The following is a 22,460-nucleotide window of genomic DNA, read 5'->3' on the forward strand; positions in this document are numbered from 1 at the left end:
TGGTGACTTCGTTCAGCTCCCAATAATCGATGCATAACCTCATCGAGCCATCCTTTTTCTTTACGAACAGTACTGGAGCTCCCCATGGTGAGGTACTTGGTCGAATGAAGCCTTTGTCTACGAGTTCCTGGAGTTGGGTTTTTAGTTCCTTTAATTCTGCCAATAACATGCGGTAAGGGGTTTTGGAGATCGGTTATGTATTGGGTTGAGTGTTGATGGTGAATTCGATTTCTCAATCAACTAAGGTACCAGATAAGTCTTCAGGGAAAACATCAGGAAATTCTCGAACAACTGATATTGAATCAAGTGTTAGATCTATTTGTTGAGCGTCGACCACATAACAAATACAACCACCATAACCTTTTCTCAAAAGTCGCTGGGCTATCACAGAGGATATCAAATACGGAGGGGTAGAAATTCCAGTTCCTTCGAAGAGTAGCTCGCGTTGGTCGAGTAATCGAAGAAATACCTTTTTGGGCGTACAATCAATAGAGACATGGTTGGCAGCAAGCTAATTCATTCCTAAGATTATGTTGAAGCTACTAATGCGGAGTGGAATCAGATTTATATACAAGGTTTCATCTTTTAGGGATATAACAGAGGACTTGTATATATTTGTACTAACCGTGGAGACACCAGATGGAAAAGCCACAGATAATGCATATCCCAATGGTTTAGGTGTTGATGTTAACTTGGAAACAAAGTGTGGTGCAACAAAAGAATGAATAGAACTAAAGTCAAAGAGAACATAAGCTAAGTGACCACAGACAGAAAATGTACCTGTCACAACGTTTTTCGTAGCATTGGAATTTTCGGGTACTTACGCAAAAGCTCTTCCTTGGCGTCTCTACTCCTTCTTCCCTCATGTGGCGGTTTCTGGTTTCTAAGCTAGTTCAGAGGTACCCTATCACAGAGTTAGTGAATTTTTGGCAGTCTTTCATCACATGGCCAACTTGGCCACATCTATAACATGCTCTTATTGCCCAATAACACTGTCCCCTATGAGCCTTTCCGCAACTCAGACAATTCAAAATGGTGCTACCCCTGGGAATAATAAAACTTTGGTTGGCTGAACCAGTTGAGCTAGTAGATTCGGGATTTACTTTCTTTGGCGGGGCTGCCCTTGATCCTTCGACTGGTTCCCAAAACCATTTCTTTTAACCCATTCCACTTGAACGTGTTGTTTTAATTCCTTTCTCGGCGATGTATGTTCGATCCACTACCGCTGCATAGGTTGGTAGTTTTAGAACCTCAAGCCTATCTTTGATTTCTGCATCTAATCCTGCTTCGAATGTCCTTGCTTTTTGGGCTTCCGTCGGAATAATATACAGTGCAAATAGTGCTAGTTGTGTGAACTTACTTTCATATTCCACCACCAACATTGTTCCTTGCCTCAAATGTAGGAACTCGGATGCCTTCTGCTCCCGTAGTGATTCTGGAAAATACTTTTCATAGAACACCTCTAGGAATCTTGCCCAAGTCACGATCTCTTCCTTTTCTAAGGTGAGGAGCCATCACTCTTGCACATCTTCCTTAAAAGTGAAAGTGGTGAAGGATACTTTTTGTTCTTCTGTGCAGGGTAAGGCACGAAAAATTTTCTCCATTTCTTTAACCCAAGCTTCAACTAGCAATGGGTTTGAACCTCTTGTGAACGTGGAAGGGTTCAGGTCTTGGAATTGTTTAATCGTAGTTGTCCCTTCTCAATGTTCAGGTGACCCATTGTTCTGCAAGGCTTACAAGAAACTGGTAATAGTTCTTTCCACAATCCTTTCCATTGGATCGGCTCCATTAGATGATGACCCCGGTACTATTTCCATCGTTTTCCATAGCTATAAAAGAATTTTAATAAATGTGGTGCATGATTTCTATTAATTACCTAAATCAAAACGTATTCACATAATCTACAAAACATAGACAATGTATACATTATTCACAGAACACCGATTTTATTCATGTATAATGGTTTTGGTACATTACTTGTAGTTATGTCAATTTGGTGTCTAACCCTCTATGACAAAACGGGTTAAAACGAGGTCATGGTCAGCTCATTTGAACACCAAACAAAAGAAAAAGAAAAACACAAAAACAATAAAAGAAAGGATTTTGTTATCAGGATCTTAAGTTGAAAATAGCCATGGGTACTGCAGTTGCATGTGATGCTCAAACTCCCAACCACTTTGCTCGATGCCATAGCATCACCATACCACCTCCACTCGGTATATGGGGATGCCTACCTCGTAACCCTACAGCTGTCGTCCTATGATACGCACAGGTACCTCTACATACATCATAATGTCACCAAAGTCAATCGCCTGAGTATCAATTAGGTTTTGAGGGGGAGGGACCCTTGCTTGAATGTGATCACTTAAGAAGACATTTCCTCGTCGAACCATAAACTCTGAAGGTAAAAGTACCACTAAATAACGAGGATATCCCTGACTCGGGGCCATGTCTACTGCCCGTGTAGGTCCTAAAAACCTGTCTAAGGTACTCACAGCGTCAACCCTCCACCACTGTGTGTCTACTTCTGTGGAGACGGGCTTTAAGTATATTGGTCGGCCCATAAATCGGTTGAGGATCGAGTCTGCCTGCCTAACTATTGCTTCTGAATCACCTATTTCCTCTAGTAAGTTTGGAACGTAATTGTTATTTTCAAAAATTCCTTCAACGTCTGGGGGATCAGGCCCATACCAAAAGAGTCGCCAAAGTTAAGTTCTGACATTGCCTGCACCACAAGATGCCCAACTTAGCTATAGAACTAAGAAAAGACTTATCACTATAAGGATTAAGGTGAGACCATAAGGACTAAGGTAAGATATTTTTTTAAAAAAAAAAAAAAACCTGGCTCTGATACCACTTTTGTCATGACCCATCTCAGTGACCAGGGCTGGATTCGCTACTAGTTAATTCTAAAATTTCTTAGATTAATTCCAAGTAATTAAATTAAATAATGCAGCGGGTTAAAATAAAATATGTAAATAAATATCTAAAGCGTACATAGAAATTATTATTTATGTAACGATGTAACATCAGTCAAATAATGATTACAAGAAGGAAAAAAACAAAAAAAAAACAAAAAAAAATGATATCCATATCAAATTTGAGATTCTGATCCACAGGGTAAAACCATCCTTTTTTAAATTTCTTCACCTGAAAGGGTTTTAACAGCTATAAACACATGGTAAAGTGAGAAATATTATACTGAGAGCATGAGGGTATAAAATCATCATGGATAATTATTTAGGCTAAACGATAAATAGTTTGGTTCGAATAAATTATTTTTAATAACAGACATATAACATAAAATTATATAAACAAAATAATTATAACCACAGTACATAACAGAACAGAGTGTCAATGGATCCATGACAGACAGAGGGTCACGAAGTGACAATTCAGAGGACCAAAGGTTATTTAAGTCCCCCAAGACATGGGACTGTCAAAGAGTCACTAAAGTGACAATTCAGACCCAAGGCATAGGACTTCCGTGGTAGTACTTATTCAAAACAAATGTTGATAAAATCATTGTCAGATATTTTTTAAAATTTAAACAAACGTATCCATGGGTTTCAATTTAAGCCAATAGAGTTCAAAAAATCTACGTAATTGAAACATTAATATAACTATAAAACATAAATTATATAAAATAATTCGTGATAACTCAAAACATTTGTAAAATATATTATGATAACTCAAGATATAATATTACTTACCTTATTATCGACCCTCAGCCTTTACTTCCCTATTATTGCTTACTAGTATGTTGTACTTGTTTTGAATCTATATATCTCTTTTTTGTTTCTTTCCGAAGCTCAACAACTCACTATTTATAGGAGTAAGGTGGACAGTCATGTGGTAAATTTTGCCACCACGTGTCACTCAAACCACTTGCCATCTGCTTCTTTCCTAAATGACTAATCCATGTACTTATCCTAGCTAAATATGCATATTCACCGCCCTATGTCCTAAGGTGGTGACAAGTCGTGTATATCTTTTTTTTTTTTTTTTTTTAAACATTTCACTTTATCAACCATTCAATATACACTCCAAATAAATAAATATATATATATATATATATATTTGTGATATTTATTTAGGGTGTCACACCAACAATCACTATTAACCACCGGGCCAAATACTTGATTTAACATGGAGTTCTCAATATTATATATGTATTCAAAACACAAAATTATGGAGAAAAAAAAATAGTAATTATCAAAAAAAAAAAATTAAATCAATGAGTACCCTCACAATTTTCTTGGATATATAATTATTAAAATTTACTTACATATATTCAAATATGAAGAAATCACTACAAGAATTGGAAATTGAAAAAAAAAATGCCAAAAAATGAACTTCTTGTTTTATAATTTAGCAAAATCTATAAATATATATATATATATATTAAAAAAATCTAAATGTATAATATCAAATAAAATTTGAACCAACTATAAATATTTTTAAATATTTTTTAAATATTTAAAAATATTTTTACTGCAAAATCAATGAAATAAGTTTGCATGACCTAACTTATTAGTGTATCCTCTTTAATTGATGACACAGCTAATCAATGAAATATTCTTTATGGTATGGCTCTTCCAAAAGTAAAATTTGATCAATTTTAACTTTTTGAAATGAAAAAAATAATAAAAAATAAGAAATAAAAAAAGAAAATCTCCTTACACAATTATGTATAATCAACATTTTTCTTTTTTCTTTTTCTTTTCTTTTCTTTTTTTTGTAAATAATCCATATATTTGGAAAACAACATCCATTATTTTCATATAATTCACCACTTCAATTAACTTCTTGGTTTCTTTTCACCCCTTCGTTTGGATTTTGAGCTTGAATAAATTGAATTGGGCTTAATTTTTTTTAGTGGAATAATACTTTAAGAGTTGGAATTATTTGGGAGTTCTATTTTTAGTCAAATTTTGGGAGTCTTACTCACCTTCCTTCAGGTCGGCCCTGGATGACAACTAATTTGATGAAAAAAAATAATAGACCAAAAAAAAAAAAATTAAGAGAAAAAAGCCGTCTTGTAATGCAATTAATTTTAAACAAAAATCAAAAACAAAAGAATCCTGATATTACATAATGAACTCTCCAAAAACAAAAAGAACCCTGGCCCTCCAAGGTTCTGCAATTTTATCATATATATATATATAGATAGATATGTTATTTTTAATTTTTGTATATTACATAATGAACCCTCCAAAATTCAATACAACATTCAAAAAAATTGTAAATTTCGTAATGCATTAGAGTTGTCTTTCAAAATTTAATGATTTATGTAATGGTCTTTCAAACTTTTATAATAATATTACGATGATCATATTTTGTTCCTATATTTTGTTTATCATTTCATGTGTTGACAACTTGACACTATATTGACAGCAAACATGAGTGATAAAAACCTATTAAATCAATAGTGTTGACACATAAAGTAATAAACAAATTATAATACGAAAAGATAATTATCCTAAAATTATTAAAAAAATTAAATTCGACTCATATTAAAAAGCAATTGGTAATCACATCTTAAAAAAAACTTGCTACAAATAAAAATATATAATTTACTTGATTAATTTGAAATAATATTAAACAAAAAAAACTTTTATTAAAAGCATTTAAATTCTGATGGAAAAATAATATCCTATAAGTTATTTAATTGGATCACTTAGAACATTATGGACTTCAGATATTGTATAATATTTAAACTAAAGCTATAAAAATTAATTTAAAAGTTGAATAGAAAGTAGACTAATTACATTAAGATGTTTTCAATTATTAGCAAATACCACCTCTCCTCTTATCTATAAATTTATATATCAAAATTGTATAAAAATATGTTCAAATTGAGACTAATCCTTTGTAATTTTTTTTTTTTTGTCCAATTAACATATATTAAATAATCTTTAATAATAATTTAATCAAATAAAATTCGACACAATGCATTGACGGCTAACAAAATCTGCCTCATGCAGATGGTTTTAAATTTTTTAAAATTATTTTTGCACCAAAAAAGGAGAAAATATTATGAAAATAATGAATTTTTTTTTTCATTGTTTTCTCACTAAATAAATTTTAAAAACTCAATCCAATTGAAATTTTTAAAAGTTGTATTTTCAACGCCATGAAAATTAAAAGTCACAGCTTATTGATCAGTCGGGGCACCTGTACCCCATCTGCAAGGGATCTGCGGTGTTTGGCCCACAAACCCACCCTCCACTTGCTCATAATGTAGGGTAAATTACACTTATGTGGGGATATATTTTCTGTATACCAACACGTGGCATGGTGACGCCGACGTGTCAGCCGAGGTGCCACGTGCCCTGGTAGTTAAGCCGAGGTAATCTCGGAGAAGCCGAGGTCATCTCCGAAGATATCGGAATCCGAGATATGGGGCAAGAGTCCTAAGGCACAAAGGGGATTGAACCAAGATAAGGATAAAACTCTCAAGGAGTTTATCTATATCACTTAAAAGAGTCCAGAGTAAACAGTGAACTAGAATCCATAGAAGTCATACTTCTAGTGGGACTTGGACTGAGTATATTATAAAAGAGAGGCACCCCCATGGGTCTAAGGTAGGTAACTTATACTTTGAGTATTCAATTTAGTACTTGATTATCTTTGAAAGATATACTGACTTGATCGTCGGAGGGCCCCCGGGTGGAAGAACCACCGCCGGAGCTTTTTCTTTCTGTTTCAGGTTACTTTAGCCATCTATTCTGCTTGTGCTCTCCAGCTGATCACTAAACGGGCAGTGTGGTCAGATTTTCACCCACACAATTTGGCGCCGTCTGTGGGAATCAAAGGAAGAATAGATGGCCAGTAACGGACAGCAGGAAAATATTGGGGAGGACGCTCCCACTGGGAGGGACAGCCCAATTGATCTTGATATCGAAGGAGATAACCGCAATGCAGAAGCCCGTGACCAGGGTCACAGAGAGAACGACGTCATCCCAGAAGGCGACACGTCAAAAAGAGCTAACCAAGGAAAATACTACAATGAAGATAACCTCCAGGTATGGAGGGACAGGTGCCTACGGAGGGATGAGGAAGTAAAGGAACTAGCAAACAAGTTGGCGGACCTCCAGTCAGTCGTCAACTTCATGATGCAGAATAATGTTATGCAGCCACCATACCCGCTGCAAGATACGCCGATGCCAGCGAACAACACTCAGAAGGAGGTAAGAAAAACAATCCCCGAGGTCCCTCAGCATACCAGAAGCGGAAGGCATTCACACCGACCTTCCAGGGAAGTCGGACGAGAAAAGCCGAGGCAAGAGGAGTCCCGACGGACACACCACATGAAGAATCCAGACCCCAAAGAACATCGACATGTTCAGGGGCAAGTACTCCATTTTGACACATCCCATGAAGAAAGATCCAAACGACCCCACCACGAGGCCGAAAGCAGTGTACCAAAAAGACTAAAATCCAAAGACAGCCGAGCTCCAGGAGGAGCAAAGAAGACTTAAGGAACTACCTCAAGAGGAGGCAGCAGAATGCAGAAGCCGAGGTAAACTCCCCAGTGAAACCGAAGACAGCCTTCTCGGCGGAACTGGACAAATTCGAACCACCCAAAAGATTCAGTATGCCGAGGTTTCAAATCTATGACGGTAAATCGGATCCAAACTTTCATGTTGGGTTGTACCTAAATTCAATGGCGTTGTATAGCGGGAACGAGCCATTGCTCTGCAAAGTATTCCCCTCATCCTTTGGGGAAATTGCATCTGATTGGTTCCATAAGTTACCAAAAGGAAGCGTAAAGACATGGGAAGGCTTGGCCGAGATGTTTGTGGCCAGATTCGTGACCAACAAGCTGCAACCCCTGAGGGTTGATGCTTTGATGGCTCTACGAATCACCAAGGAAGAAGGCCTCAGGGCCTATGCGAAGAGGTACTACGAGGTGTTCAACCGAATACCTGAATGCAACCAGGAAGTAGCAGTCGTATCCTTCAAGAACGGCCTGAAAGATGACTGCCCACTACGGAAATCTTTGGCAAAAACATTGCCAAAAAGCATGGAAGAACTCATGGCAAGGATTGAGAAATACGCCAGGGCCGAGGAAGATACATCGGGAAACAAGGAGGTGAAACAAGAAAAGGGAAACGGCTCGCCAAAGCGAGGCCGAATCAACAATGGACCGACCAAACAAGAAATAGAATTAAGAAATAAACAGGCAGTAACAACGGTATTCCGGATCCCAATCCATAAAATCTTAGATCGGATTCGAAATCAACCTTATTTCAGGGCTCCAGCAAGAGCACCAGGGGAATTCATGGGAAGGAACGTTGGTAGACGTTGCGCCTACCACAATGAAGAAGGGCATCCAACTCAAGGTTGCAAAGCCTTAAAAGCACACTTGGAAGACCTAGTAAGACAAGGCCTTCTGAGGGACTTGGTCGACGAGGCCAGAACGAGGGAAGAACAGGCAAGGTTGCCTCAAGCACCAGCGGCACCCCCTCCCCCAGCACAGCTACCACAAACAGGAGAACCGAGGGTGGTTAATGTGATCCATTCAAGGGTCAACGAAAACGAAGTCAGAGGAGAAACCCAGAGGGTAAGACATTTACAGCATATCTACCAAGTCGGGGAAAAGAGACATCGGCCAGAAGAATGCCAAGGGCCAATGATAGCCTTTACTGAAGCCGACCTAGACCTGGTCCAACATCCGCATAATGATGCCTTGGTAGTATCCCTCCAGGTTGGGGAGTGCCAAGTAAAACGCATCCTAATAGACCAAGGCAGCTCCTGTGACATCATGTACGTCAGATGTTACAAAGAGCTAGGCCTTCACCCTGATGACCTAGAACAATCCAGCGGCCCGATGGTCGGCTTTAATGGAACGCCGACATGGCCACTGGGCGCAACAAGCTTGGAGGTACAAGCCGGCACTAAGAAAATCAGGACGGAATTCCTGGTGATTGACACACCCTCACCATACAACATCATCCTGGGAAGACCGTGGTTGCATGCAATGGGGGCAGTTCCCTCGACGTTGCATCAACTACTCCGGTTCCCAATAGAGCATGGGATTGAAGAAGTCAGAGGGGATCAACTACAAGCCAAAAATTGCTCCATGGCAGCAATAAAATCCACCTGTAGTATACGAGAGCCAAAGAAAGCAGAAGTTGAAGACGAGGACATGGAAGTCCTAGAAGACGTCGGGAAAGAGCCAACCGAGAAAAGCGAAGAGGCGCTAAAGAAAATCCTCGTCCAGGAGGGCGACGAAGAACGGTTTTTTCTTCTCGGCTCAGGCTTAGCTAGAGAAGAAGAAAAAGAACTGGAAGATTTTTTAAGGGCAAACATAGAGGCGTTCGCCTGGACACCTTATGAAATGCCTGGCATTGACCCCGAGGTCACTTGCCACAGTCTGAATGTCGACAGATCGGCAAAACCTATGATTCAACGAGCCAGAAGGCCGACGTTAATGCACGTCGAAGCAGTCGAGGAAGAGGTAGGCAGACTCCTTGAAGCCAGGGCCATCCGAGAAGTCCAGTACCCAACGTGGCTGTCCAACACAGTAGTAGTAAAAAAGAAGAATGGCAAGTGGAGAGTTTGTGTAGACTTCACCAGCCTCAACAAAGCTTGCCCGAAAGACAGCTTTCCTCTGCCCAAAATCGACCAACTGGTAGACGCCACCTCGGGACATGAAAGGATGAGTTTTTTAGATGCATACAGAGGGTACCACCAGATTGCTATGTACCCTCCAGATGAAGAGAAGACCGCGTTCATCACCCCGAAAGGCCTGTACTGTTACAGGGTAATGCCTTTTGGGCTGAAAAACGCAGGAGCAACCTATCAGAGGTTAGTGACAAAGATGTTTAGACACCTGATTGGCAAAACGGTAGAAGTTTACATCGATGATATGGTCGTAAAAACCAAGGAATCAAAAGGTCATCTTGCCGACCTAAAAGAGGTCTTTGACATACTCAAAACATATCGGCTCCGACTCAACGCCTCAAAGTGCGCATTCGGAGTTGGGTCAGGTAAATTCCTAGGATATCTGGTAACAAGAAAGGGCATTGAAGCCAGCCCAGACCAAATCAAGGCCATCCTGGAACTACAGAGCCCAACATCGGCAAAGCAAGTTCAAGTGCTCACTGGAAGGGCCGCAGCCCTAAACCGATTCATCAGCAGAAGCTCAGACAAGTGCAGACCCTTCTTTAACCTGGTGAAAAAAGCCACAGACTTCCTGTGGACAGAAGAATGTGAAGCTGCTTTAGCCGACCTAAAAAAGTACTTGACCACAACCCCGGTCCTTTCTAACCCAATCCCAGGGGAGGAATTGTTTTTGTACTTAGCAGTCTCTGAACACGCAGTCAGTGCAGTGCTAATCCGAGAGGAAAAAGGGGAGCAAAAGGCCGTCTATTACGTAAGCAAAACTCTGGCTAACACGGAAACAAGGTACCTACCACTGGAAAAATTGATGCTAGCCTTGGTAATGGCCTCAAAGAAATTGAGCCATTACTTTCAGGCACACAAGATTGTGGTTCTAACAGAGCACCCACTGAAGTCCTTATTACATCAAGGAGACTTAACAGGAAGAATAGCAAAATGGGCAGTAACACTAGGCCAGTTTGACCTAGAATTTAGGCCAAGAACAGCAATAAAGGGCCAAGTTTTGGCCGACTTCGTCGCAGAACTCACACCTGAAGCCATCACACCTCGGGCTCCGTCGAGCCAAGAGGAACATTGCCCCGACAAGCAAAAAGAATCCCAGTCAAAGACAAAAAAGCAAGAGAAAGAAAAGCTCAGACCATGCAGCATCTACATCGGCGATTCATTCAGACTATTCGTCGATGGAAGTTCAAACCGCCAGGGAGCAGGAGCAGGAGTACTGCTGATATCTCCAGATGGAGAAATTGTAGAACAGTCCATCCGTCTGGGGTTCAAAGCCTCCAATAATGAAGCAGAATATGAAGCATTAATTGCAGGGCTAAAGCTAGCAGCAGCAGCAGAGGCAGACGAGGTAATTGTTTTTTGTGATTCACAATTGATTGTTAACCAGTCAACAGGGGAATTTGCAGCCAGGGACGAAAGAATGTCGGCATATGCAAAGGAAGTCATCCGACTGGCAGCCCTATTCCAAAACTGCAGATTACTCCAAGTAAGCCGAGATGACAACACCCACGCCGACGCGTTAGCCAACTTGGCCAGCTCAATTCAAACTGGAAAAACAAGGACAATTATGATCGACTATATGTCGGCCCCGAGCATAGATAAACAAAGCATTGAACAAGAAGCAATGTGCGTGGGCCTTGGACCAAGTTGGATGGATGCAATCATTGCATTCCTAAAAGAGGGAAAGCTGCCAGAAGACCATAAAGAAGCACATAAAATTAGGCTGAAATCGGCCAGATTCAGTCTAACAGAGGAAGGCCATCTCTACAGGAGGTCCTTCACTGGACCACAGGTGCGTACATCCTTTGCAGGTTGAAGATTTCCTTTACGAGATTCATGAAGGAATTTGTGGAAGCCACGCAGGGGGTAGATCGTTAGCCCACAGGGCCATTACCCAGGGGTATTGGTGGCCCTACATGCAAAAGGATGCCGAAGCTTATGTAAAGAAGTGTGAACAGTGTCAAAAGTTTGCACCTTTGATACATCAGCCAGCTGCCGACCTAAACCCAGTATCCAGCCCCTGGCCGTTTGCCCAATGGGGCATGGATCTGGTTGGACAACTTCCCCAGGCAACTGGGCAGAGAAAATACTTGCTGGTAGCAACAGACTACTTCACAAAATGGATAGAGGCAGAACCTCTTGCCAAAATCCGAGATGTGGATGTCAAGAATTTTATTTGGAGAAACATAATCACCAGATTTGGGATTCCAAGAGCTATAGTTGCCGACAACGGAACACAATTCGACAGCAAACTTATCAAAAACTTTTGTGCAAAATTCAAGATCAAGAATTATTTCTCAACACCAAGTTTTCCTCAAAGCAATGGGCAAGCAGAGGCATCCAACAAAGTAATCCTGGATGGAATAAAGAAGAGGCTCCAGGCAGCAAAGGGAAAGTGGGTGGACGAATTGCCCAACGTACTTTGGGCATATCGGACTACGCCGAGAAGATCAACAGGAGAATCCCCATTCGCCATGGCATATGGCACAGAAGCAGTCATCCCATTGGAGATCGGCATCCCAGGGATCAGAACCCAGGGAGTAGAGAATGGCACCAATGACATACTCTTAGCCCAAGACCTGGATTTATTGGAAGAACGAAGAGAGAAGGCTGCAATTCAGCTCGCAGTATACCAACAACAGCTTGCCAGAGCTTACAACAAGAGAGTCAATCCAAGAGATTTTCAAGTTGGCGACTTAGTCCTAAGAAAAGTCGTCGGGAACAAGAGGGATCCCAGGGAGGGCAAGCTTGGCCCAAACTGGGAAGGACCCTACAGAGTTACTTCAATACTTGGGAATGGAGCATATCGGCTTGAGGACAATGAGGGCAAAGCACTGCCCAGACCTTGGAATACTTGTAATTTGAAATTTTTCTATCATTAGAAAAACATCATTGTTTGGCCGATGTTATCAATAAAATCTTTTCAGAATCCTTTCAACATGATCGATTGATAAAGTTATGCATGGATGTTTTTGAAGACATATCAAACTCAAAGCTAAGCCGATGTTATTCCTTAATCCACTTGTTGAAATTCGTAGCAATTTACAAGTTGGAATTAAGCTGATTCCTTATCTTCACTTGTTGAAATTTGTAGCAATTTACAAGTTGAAGTTAAGCCGATGTTATTCCTTAATCCACTTGTTGAAATTTGTAGCAATTTACAAGTTGGAATTAAGCTGATTCCTTATCTTCACTTGTTGAAATTTGTAGCAATTTACAAGTCGAAGTTAAGCCGATGTTATTCCTTAATCCACTTGTTGAAATTTGTAGCAATTTACAAGTTGGAATTAAGCTGATTCCTTATCTTCACTTGTTGAAATTTGTAGCAATTTACAAGTTGAAGTTAAGCCGATGTTATTCCTTAATCCACTTGTTGAAATTTGTAGCAATTTACAAGTTGGAATTAAGCTGATTCCTTATCTTCACTTGTTGAAATTTGTAGCAATTTACAAGTTGAAGTTAAGCCGATGTTATTCCTTAATCCACTTGTTGAAATTTGTAGCAATTTACAAGTTGGAATTAAGCTGATTCCTTATCTTCACTTGTTGAAATTTGTAGCAATTTACAAGTTGAAGATAGGCCGAGGTTATTGCTTAAGTTCTCATAGCAATGTGTGGGTCGTTTAAACCCAAGGGAAGATGCTTAACACTTGTTGAAATTTGTAGCAATTTACAAGTTTATGTTAAGCCGACGTATGATCACCCGCCGAGGTATACAGTAAGTTACAGGTTAAAATAAAGGCTAAGTATATTGTTCATTACTTGTTGAAATTTGTAGCAATTTACAAGTAGGTAGGACTAAGCTTACTATTTAATACTTGTTGAAATCTATGAAAAGACTGCAAGACAGTATCTTGCCGAAGTAAAAGTTTCATGGTTATACCCGAGGTATGAAACCCCGAGGAGATTGCATAAAGAAAGCAACATGAGGAAATATGCAAAAATTTTCTAAGCACAAGACTATATATCACAAGATTGAAACATTCAAAGAAAGAACTGTTGCAGTTACATATTGAAGAAGCCACGTCGGCCAAAAGAAAGAGTTCTGCATTACCCAGAAAGTACAAAGTGCAAAGTACAGAAAAAAGAAGGAAAAAAAGTACAAAAAACATTTTCAAGATTCTTCAGTATCAGCCACTGCAGGAACGGGGACCTCGGACGATTCAGGTGGAATCTCCTCGGCCACTTTCTCCGCTTGTATTTCGGCATCTATCTCTGCCAATGTTGTGTCAAGACTTCTTTCAGTCAGAAGGAGGTCAGATGATAGATACCCTTGAACAGACTCCCTGGGCACTTCCTCAGCATCATCACCCCCCTCATCTTGAGTTAAGTCCATAACCAGCTCAGCAGGAGGAGGGGACTTGACTTCGGCAACACTCTTGGGTTTTCTCACCAAGGCCTCACCATCATCTTTTTCTTCATCTTCCTCCTCGGCCTCGGACTCTGATTCACCTTCAGGAGGAGGTGGAGGAAATGGTAACGAAATAGCGTCGGCCTGACGCAATGGCGAGTCAGCAGGAAGGTCAAGCTTCTTTATCAAGGACATCCAACCAAGGGAAAATCCCCTGTTGCATGCCTGCCTGACTTGAAGCTTGTAGTCCTCTGCGACGTCGGCCATACCTTGAGCATAGGCCTTTTCATCGGCCTCTTTAATTTCGGCCTCTTTAGTGGCCAGAGCTTGCTGGAGTTCTTTCTCCGCTTGAGCCTTCTGAACCTCGGCCTCTCTTTTCTCGGCCTCAGCAACCTTTTTAACGGCCTCAGCAGCCTCGGCCTTCTCAAGAGCTAGAGTTTGAACCTTAGTTGCAGCCTCGGCTTGATCCTCCAATTTTTTCATTTTTGCTTCAAGAGACCTAATCTCTCTCTTCATAGAAGATGCTTCCCTCTTCATATCAACCAACCTTTGACGATTTTCAAAGGCTTGCATGGAAAATGAGTGGGCATGCTGAATGGCCTGCAAAAAGAACAGAAATGTGAGACAGTACTCTCAGTGAAGAACGGAAGAAAGAATCACAAGTACAGACAGAAATACTTACTTGAGCAGAGTGTTGGAGCATCAGAGCGTAATTTTCATACTCACTAAACTTGGCATTTCGCTCCAAGTCATTTGGTAGAAGAAGAGCAGTGCTAAGGGCGACAGCAACGTTGATGTCATCAGCACTTTCACTAGCCATGATAGGCCTATCCTCCAGGGATAGATCAGGGGCCCAGGGGACGTCGGGCTTCTTCGAAGCCGAGGTCGTCGCAGACGATGACCTTGGCCTCTTTGTTTGTGTAGACCCTGAGGGTTGGCCCTCAGCAGACCTTTTGGCTGAAGTAGAGGCTGATTTTTTGCTTTCAGCTAGCTTCGAAATCGGCAGAGCATCCTCAGCCTCGGCATCTGTAGCCTTGGCCTTAGGCTGAGCCTTTTTTACCCTCTTCGGTTTGGGTGGAAGCATTGTTTGCGTTGGTGCGGCTTCGGCGTCAGTTGGAATGTCGGCAAGAAGATCTTGGACGACAGGCCTTGGACGAACCATTTCGGCTGTTTTTTCAAGCTTTCTTCGGCGTTTACGTTCTGGAATTGGTATTAAGTAAGGGGCCGAAGTTGATGGAAGATCGGCTGGGTCAGATGTGGATTCTTGATCTGTTCGGGATGTAGAAGCAGTTAAGGTTGTGGCTGTAGGTGGAGAAAGGCTCTTTTTCCTTTTTCTTGGGACGTCGGGTAAGGTGGATTTGTATGTAGGGATGAAGTTTAGTAATACTGGGGCTTTTCATTTATGGATTGGGAGGCCAAGAAGTGTTTTCAGATCTGTTCTTGGGAAGAAGGATTGGCGAAAATTTTTCGGTGGCTGATGAAGATCTGCAAAGAAACAGACGTCAGAAATAAAGTATTAAAGTCTTAAGTAAAAACAACTAAGTGTTGACTCAGGGCTCTTACTCTTGCCCTCTGTAAGTGTTCGAGGAAGAGGGTAGAGGTGGACATCTTCATCTGGGCCAAATTCCCAATTTCCAGAAGCAATGAGAAAATCATCTCCAGCCCCCTTGTTGGAGTCTGGGAGGTCGGCTATAATTTTGTACTGAGTGGATCTCGGCTTAAGGTAATAGACAAAACCCCTATCCTTCAGATCGAGAGGACACATGGTATAACAATATTGAAGGTCGGCTAGGGTGATTCTAAGGTTTTCTTGCCTAGCTAAGGCAATAATACCGTGAATTACCCTATAGGAGTTGATAGTAAGTTGCATAGGGTTCAGCTTATAGAAATGGAGAACTTGACGAAAAAGGGGATCGAGTGGAAGCCGAAGTCCACATTCGGTAAAAGCAACTATTGGAAAGGGCATTGTATGATCTGTGGGCACGATGGTATCATTATCCCCAGCCAATTTAAGATGAACATCGGCTGGGATAGAGAATTCTTGCCTAAAGTATTCAAGTTTTGTTGGGGTATTCACCCTATGCCTCCACATACCCATTATGTTGGCTTAAACTAAGAGGAATATGTTTCAGAAGGTGGGCGTTTTTCAGGTTTCCCTAAAGATTAAGGGTTCTACAGACAAATCCCAAATCTATAAGGTATGAAGATAAAAATCGAGGGCACAGATCTGGGGCAGATACAAAAAAGAGAAAACAAAGATGAAGTTTCAGATTCAAGAACAGAGGTATAGTTCTCAGAAACAATAGAAATACAGAAAAAATCAAGGACGACGGCAAAGAGAATGATGAAAAAGCATAGAAGTTCAAGGTAAAAGCCACAAATTCAAGATACAAATAAATCCAAGACCTCGAACAAGATCAGTAATGGCAACAGACAGACAAAAGCACATAAAGAGAATGGAAAAATTAAAGAAGAAGATCTTACCAGGACAAATGAAGCCAAGGCTGTGCTCGCCGAACTCAGAAATTGATTGCAACAGCAAAGAGGGCTTTTTCAAGAATTAAGAGCAGTTCCAGAAGAAAGAATGAGGCAATGGCAGATTCAAAGAAGAATGAGCTTTTCAGAGAGAGAAGGAGCGAGAAGATGGAATGCAAAAGTAAAGAAAAGATAGAGGCAAAAGAAAAGTTTTGTCAAAAATATGAAACGGCGGCAAAATTAGGGCAATCATTACGCCTAGGGTAACGCACGCGTCAGACGGCGCAGACGAAATGAACAGACAGCTTCAGGCGCGTCACTAACACGCTCCAATAAAGACGAAACACGTAAGAGAAACAGTTAGAGATGCACGACAGCTCATGCGCATGGGAGAATACGATCAAAGCCTTGTTCTCCGAAGAGAACACGTCGGCTGAAAGTAGATAAACTTGGCAAAATAGTTTTTGAGCCATTACTCAGGAAAGAAGCGATAAAATTTCGGAATAGGTTCCATCACCTCAGAATGCCGAGGTAATAGAACCTAGGGGGCAGTTGTGGGGATATATTTTCTGTATACCAACACGTGGCATGGTGACGCCGACGTGTCAGCCGAGGTGCCACGTGCCCTGGTAGTTAAGCCGAGGTAATCTCGGAGAAGCCGAGGTCATCTCCGAAGATATCGGAATCCGAGATATGGGGCAAGAGTCCTAAGGCACAAAGGCCATGTTTGTTTGGGCGGACTGGATTAGTATCCCCATGACTAATAGTCTTAGGACTACGAATCCGTTGGATTATGTATCCTATCTTAACTAATAGTCAAGTTTAAAATAATTAGTCCGTACTTCAATTGTTTAACCAAACATCGGATTAATAATTTTATTGGACTATTAGTCCAATCCCAAGCTCATGTTCACCCAAACAAACATGGCCAAAGGGGATTGAACCAAGATAAGGATAAAACTCTCAAGGAGTTTATCTATATCACTTAAAAGAGTCCAGAGTAAACAGTGAACTAGAATCCATAGAAGTCATACTTCTAGTGGGACTTGGACTGAGTATATTATAAAAGAGAGGCACCCCCATGGGTCTAAGGTAGGTAACTTATACTTTGAGTATTCAATTTAGTACTTGATTATCTTTGAAAGATATACTGACTTGATCGTCGGAGGGCCCCCGGGTGGAAGAACCACCGCCGGAGCTTTTTCTTTCTGTTTCAGGTTACTTTAGCCATCTATTCTGCTTGTGCTCTCCAGCTGATCACTAAACGGGCAGTGTGGTCAGATTTTCACCCACACAACTTATACCGGTAAAATTTGGATTTAATACATATCACTCTTGAAGTTTGAAAAATTATATTGATCTCTTATTATTGTAATTATTTAGACGGAATTAATGTTGGTATCAAAAAGACATTACATTCATACACTGTCTCTTTTCTTACTTTACTTTACTTCACTTCTTTTGTTTTTTTTTTTTTTTTTTTTCTTTCCTTTCCTTTACTTTTTTTTTCAATGTAATTTCTTTTTTTTTATTAGGAATTGTTGTCTTTTATATAAGTAGGAATTTGTAAAATAAGATTATTAACCACAAATGTGAAAATTTAATTTCTATAATATCAGAAGTTGAGATATAGTCAGATCAAACCTCAAGAGTGTCAGTCTAATTTACCCAATTTGTTTAATTCCGCCACTATAGTCTATTGCCAAGGGGTCAAAGTTTATTAGGGATGTTATTTTAATAATTTAAATTATTTATTTTGTAAAATTATTTTCTTATATACATAAAAAAAAATTATATTGATTTGATAATTATAATTTTTTAATTTATCACGTTTATTTTTAAAAAAATAAACAACAAGTGTTCTTTTAAAAATAGACAACAGGTTTTATAATAATAAACACAATAAAATAAAGAGATTATCGTTATCCGACTCACCTAATTTTTTTCATAAAAAATATACAATAAAACCTCTACAAAATAAATGATTTAGATCATGTCGCACCCGTTGTGGGCGCACAGACCCAAACATCACATTCAGTCCAGATCAGTACGAAAGGAACCCTAATGTGAATTGATGGGTGATTCATAACCTCAAATCAAATGAAAGATGTCATAACTGTTTGGTGTCTGTCAGCGATGGCTTGCGTGAGGGTAGTCCCTTGTTTTCTGTTTTTTTAGTTTACCATTTGAAATTGCTAAGAAGTTGAACAAACAAGTTTTTCTCAACACCTCCTCCAACTACTTCTCATCAAACTCACATCACTCTTTCCTAATCAATTCAACACTCCTTCAATATTAATTTGTTCTCTATATATATAATAATAATAGCACTATATACCCACTAATCCAAAACTCATTCTTCTCTTCAACTCAGAAGAACAACACCTTCAAACAGAATTTCAACAATCTTCAGAGTAAAGCAATTAAGTTCCTAAAACCTTCCACAGTCCAATCAAACAATGGCTGCTTTTCATCGTTGTTTTGTTCTCTCTCTGACGTTGGCATTATCACTTTCAAGCATCCACACCAGCCTGGCGACTCGCCACCTCCTGCAAACAATACCGGCAATTCCAGCTGTGCCCAGACCCACATTGCCTCCATTGCCAGCATCAATGCCAACCTTGCCAAAACCCACATTGCCACCAAATCCAACTACCCCTTTGCCAACACTACCAACAGCACCCCCAACCTTGCCAAAGCCCACATTGCCACCAATTCCAACTACTACTTCTTTGCCAAAAGTCCCAACCTTGACAAAGCCCACATTGCCTCCATTGCCAAGCACCCAAATTCCATCATCTTTGCCAACTATGCCATTCACTGTTCCTAAAATGACTCTGTCTCCTCTGCCAGCAAATTCACTCCCCACTATCCCAACCCTTCCAACCACCATGCCCAAAATTCCTTCTCTCTCCTCACCGGCCCCATCCCCTGCTAGCCCCTGATTCTGGATGCCACCATTTCATTCGTCTTTTGCCCACTTTGAATATACATAGTGTGATTCTGTGTTTAGTTGTTTTAATGTGCTTGTGTGTGTTTTCATATTTTTATGGGTTTATGTTGTCATTTTTTCTCCAATTCCATTGTTTGTAGGCCAGCGTTTGTTGTTTCATTTATGAATTTTCATAACCTGCTTTTGTATTGATTGTTGAATTACTTCTCAAAAACTGACGATTGCAGTAACATGTTAATTTATTTCCGCCAATGAAAAAGAAAAATGTAAATAAGAAGAAAATGGTTAGAACAAGGGGACAGGCCAGACGTGGTATTAAAACAACTGGGACAAGCTAATGCCAATTTTCCCAAGCAACACTTCTACATATAAAAACCATTAGGCTGCGAATGAATCTTGGATTTATTTACAAATTTGCGTAGGGGAAAAAAAAGTTTGAAAGGACAATCTCAATATACGAACTTCCTGTCACTTTTGGATTTGTAGATGGTTAAATGTATAAAGTCTTACCTCCACATATAAATAAGTGTTCTCGTAGTTTTAACCCATCACGTCCAAATTATAATGGAATAAATAACCAATGAGATAAAAATTTATTTAAATATTTAAATTTAATTTTCTCTCTTTTTGAAATGAAAATTTATTAATTAGTATTTAAATTGAAATTTTGTTAATATGTTCGGGGTTCAAATTGATTTTTGAGAGATGTATTGGGGGTAAAATAAAGTTTAGGAGCCTAGTATGAACCGAAACACGTGCATATAACGAAATTGGCAGCCTCAGACCGCTCGAGCAAACTACCCATCACTCGAGAGGTTTATAACACTTCGCAAGATATTGAAATGAGGATATGAAAGTTTATGCCCCTCTGCAGCTTCTTCAACTGCAAGTTTGTGATACTATAAGGACCCATGAACTGCTTGATATCAGCTCGAGCAGAGCACAACTTTTAGTTAGGTCACAAATGGTAGGACTATTGGGCATCAGAAATCAATTCCACATAATAACACAAGAATATTTACGTGGTTCGGCAATTTCCTACGTCTACAGAGAGCGATATATTATCCGAAGAAAGATTACAGAACTCTCTCACATACACTCTCACACTTTGTTCTCTCTGTGTTGCTGCCTATTTTCTCTCCTCTCAGCCTCTCCATTTATACACATAGATGGTAGGCGAGGAGAGCCAGCCTTCTTCTTCTCCTTTCGGTGGTCGTCGCAAATCCGTCCACTTTTGCGGCTTGCCAACCGACAAGCCGCATCCCTTGACAAGCAATGCCATGCTTTCACATGGAGAAGTTGAATGGTCTTCTTATGAGCTAGAGCTAACAATTCTCTCCCTCCACGCCCATAAGGATAACTGACTTCTCACTTGAAGTCCATTCCGGTCAGATTCTTGCAAACTTCCAGTTTGTCTCTGGTGACACCCTTGGTCATCATGTCAGAAGGATTTTTGTCTGTGTGAATCTCCACTAGCTTCATCAGCTGTTTTTCCATCACTTCTCGTATCCAATGATACCGGACATCAATGTGTTTTGTACGTGAATAGTACATGGAATTCTTGCTCAAATCAATTGCACTTTGATTATCACAATGTACCTTGTATTCTTCTTGTTGTAGACCCAATTCTTGGAGAAACCGCTTTAACCACAACATTTCCTTTCCAGCATCTGCGGCAGCAATGTACTCTGCCTCTGTTGTAGATAAAGCAACACACTTTTGTAATTTCGACTGCCATGAAACAACTCCCCCTGCAAAGGTGAATAAAAATCCTAATGTAGACTTTCTACCATCAAGATTACCTGCCATATCGGCATCTGTAAAACCCTCCAAAATTGGTTCAGCTCCCCCGAAACATAAACACATCCTTGAAGTTCCCTTCAAGCACCGAAGAATCCATTTGACCGACTACCAATGCTCCTTTCCTAGATTGGCGAGGAATCTGCTCACAACGCCAACTGCTTGAGCTATATCTGGCCGGGTACACACCATTGCATACATCAAACTTCTTACTGCAGAAGAATAAGGGATTGCCTCCATTTCTTTCCTTTCAGAGCTGGTCGTAGGATACGAACACTTTGACACATTGAAATGGTTGGCTAGTGGTGTGCTTACTGGCTTGGCATCTTTCATGTTGAACCTTTCAATTACCCGTTCAACATATTTCTCCTGTGACAGCCATATCTTCTTGGCTTTTCTGTCACGGACAATCTTCATGCCCAAAATTTGCTATGCTGGGCCTAAATTCTTCATGTCAAAATACTGCGACAAGTCATTTTTCAACTTGTTGATCATAGTAGTATTCTGTCCAATGATCAGCATATCATTGACATACAATAGTAAGATAATGAAGTTTCCATCCGAAAACCTTCGGAAATATACACACTGGTCTGCCACCGTTCTTGTGTACTCGTGATCCACCATAAATGAATCAAACTTCTTGTACCATTGTCTCGGCGCCTGTTTCAGGCCGTAAAGACTCTTCTTCAGTTTGTAGACTAGTTTCTGTTTTCCTGTAACTTCAAATCCTTCTGGCTGTTCCATGTAGATCTCTTTCTCCAACTCACCATGGAGAAAGGCAGTCTTGACATCCATTTGTTCTACTTCCAGATTCAAACGAGCTGCTAATCCCAGAGCTACTCGAATAGAAGTCATCTTCACAACTGGGGAGAAGATCTCGTCAAAATCAATTCCTTTCTTCTGCCCAACGCCTTTGACCACCAAACGAGCTTTATGCTGCAATAGTTTACCGTTTTCATCTTTCTTTAACTTATACACCCATTTGTTTTTCAAGGCTCTCCTGTCTCTTGGAAGTGGAACAAGCTCATAAGTGTGGTTCTTCTGCAAAGAACTCATCTCCTCCTTCATAGCTTGCATCCAACAGTTTTTCTCTGTATGACTCTTGGCTTCCGAAAAACTCTCGGGCTCCCCCTCATCAGTAATCAGAATATACTAAGAAGCGGGATATTTGGTTGATGGCACGGCAGCTCTTCCAGATTTCCGTAACTGAGGCCCAGTTGCCTCTGTTTGAGGGGGTTGCTCCCCCTGC

General features: G+C 40.3%; 1 protein-coding gene across 1 annotated transcript; it reads right to left on the bottom strand.

Annotated features, from left to right (window-relative positions):
* Positions 1 to 1,157: 1,157 nt before the first annotated feature.
* On the bottom strand, positions 1,158 to 15,145 carry LOC145820594 (uncharacterized). The gene is made up of 3 exons (XM_082916816.1): positions 14,666 to 15,145; positions 14,253 to 14,583; positions 1,158 to 1,435 (listed from the first exon to the last, which is right to left on the bottom strand). Exons 1-3 carry the CDS (start codon positions 15,143 to 15,145, stop codon positions 1,158 to 1,160), a joined length of 1,089 nt encoding a protein of 362 aa, XP_082772942.1.
* Between the last annotated feature and the right edge of the window lie 7,315 nt (positions 15,146 to 22,460).

The sequence above is a fragment of the Camellia sinensis genome, chromosome 1 (genome assembly GCF_055761805.1).
Source record: "Camellia sinensis isolate YWXY chromosome 1, ASM5576180v1, whole genome shotgun sequence".
NCBI classification, from domain to species: Eukaryota; Viridiplantae; Streptophyta; class Magnoliopsida; order Ericales; family Theaceae; genus Camellia; species Camellia sinensis.

What these genes read in the sequence shown, in the direction of transcription:
- LOC145820594 (XM_082916816.1), bottom strand. Translation starts at nt 15,145, where the DNA reads ATGGTTCGTCCAAGGCCTGTCGTCCAAGATCTTCTTGCCGACATTCCA. An exon ending in TGCTCCAACACTCTGCTCAA is followed by an intron (nt 14,584 to 14,665) that starts GTAAGTATTTCT and finishes TTCTTTTTGCAG; the next exon opens with GCCATTCAGCATGCCCACTC. An exon ending in TGAAAAGGCCTATGCTCAAG is followed by an intron (nt 1,436 to 14,252) that starts GTATGGCCGACG and finishes AGTATTTTCCAG; the next exon opens with AATCACTACGGGAGCAGAAG.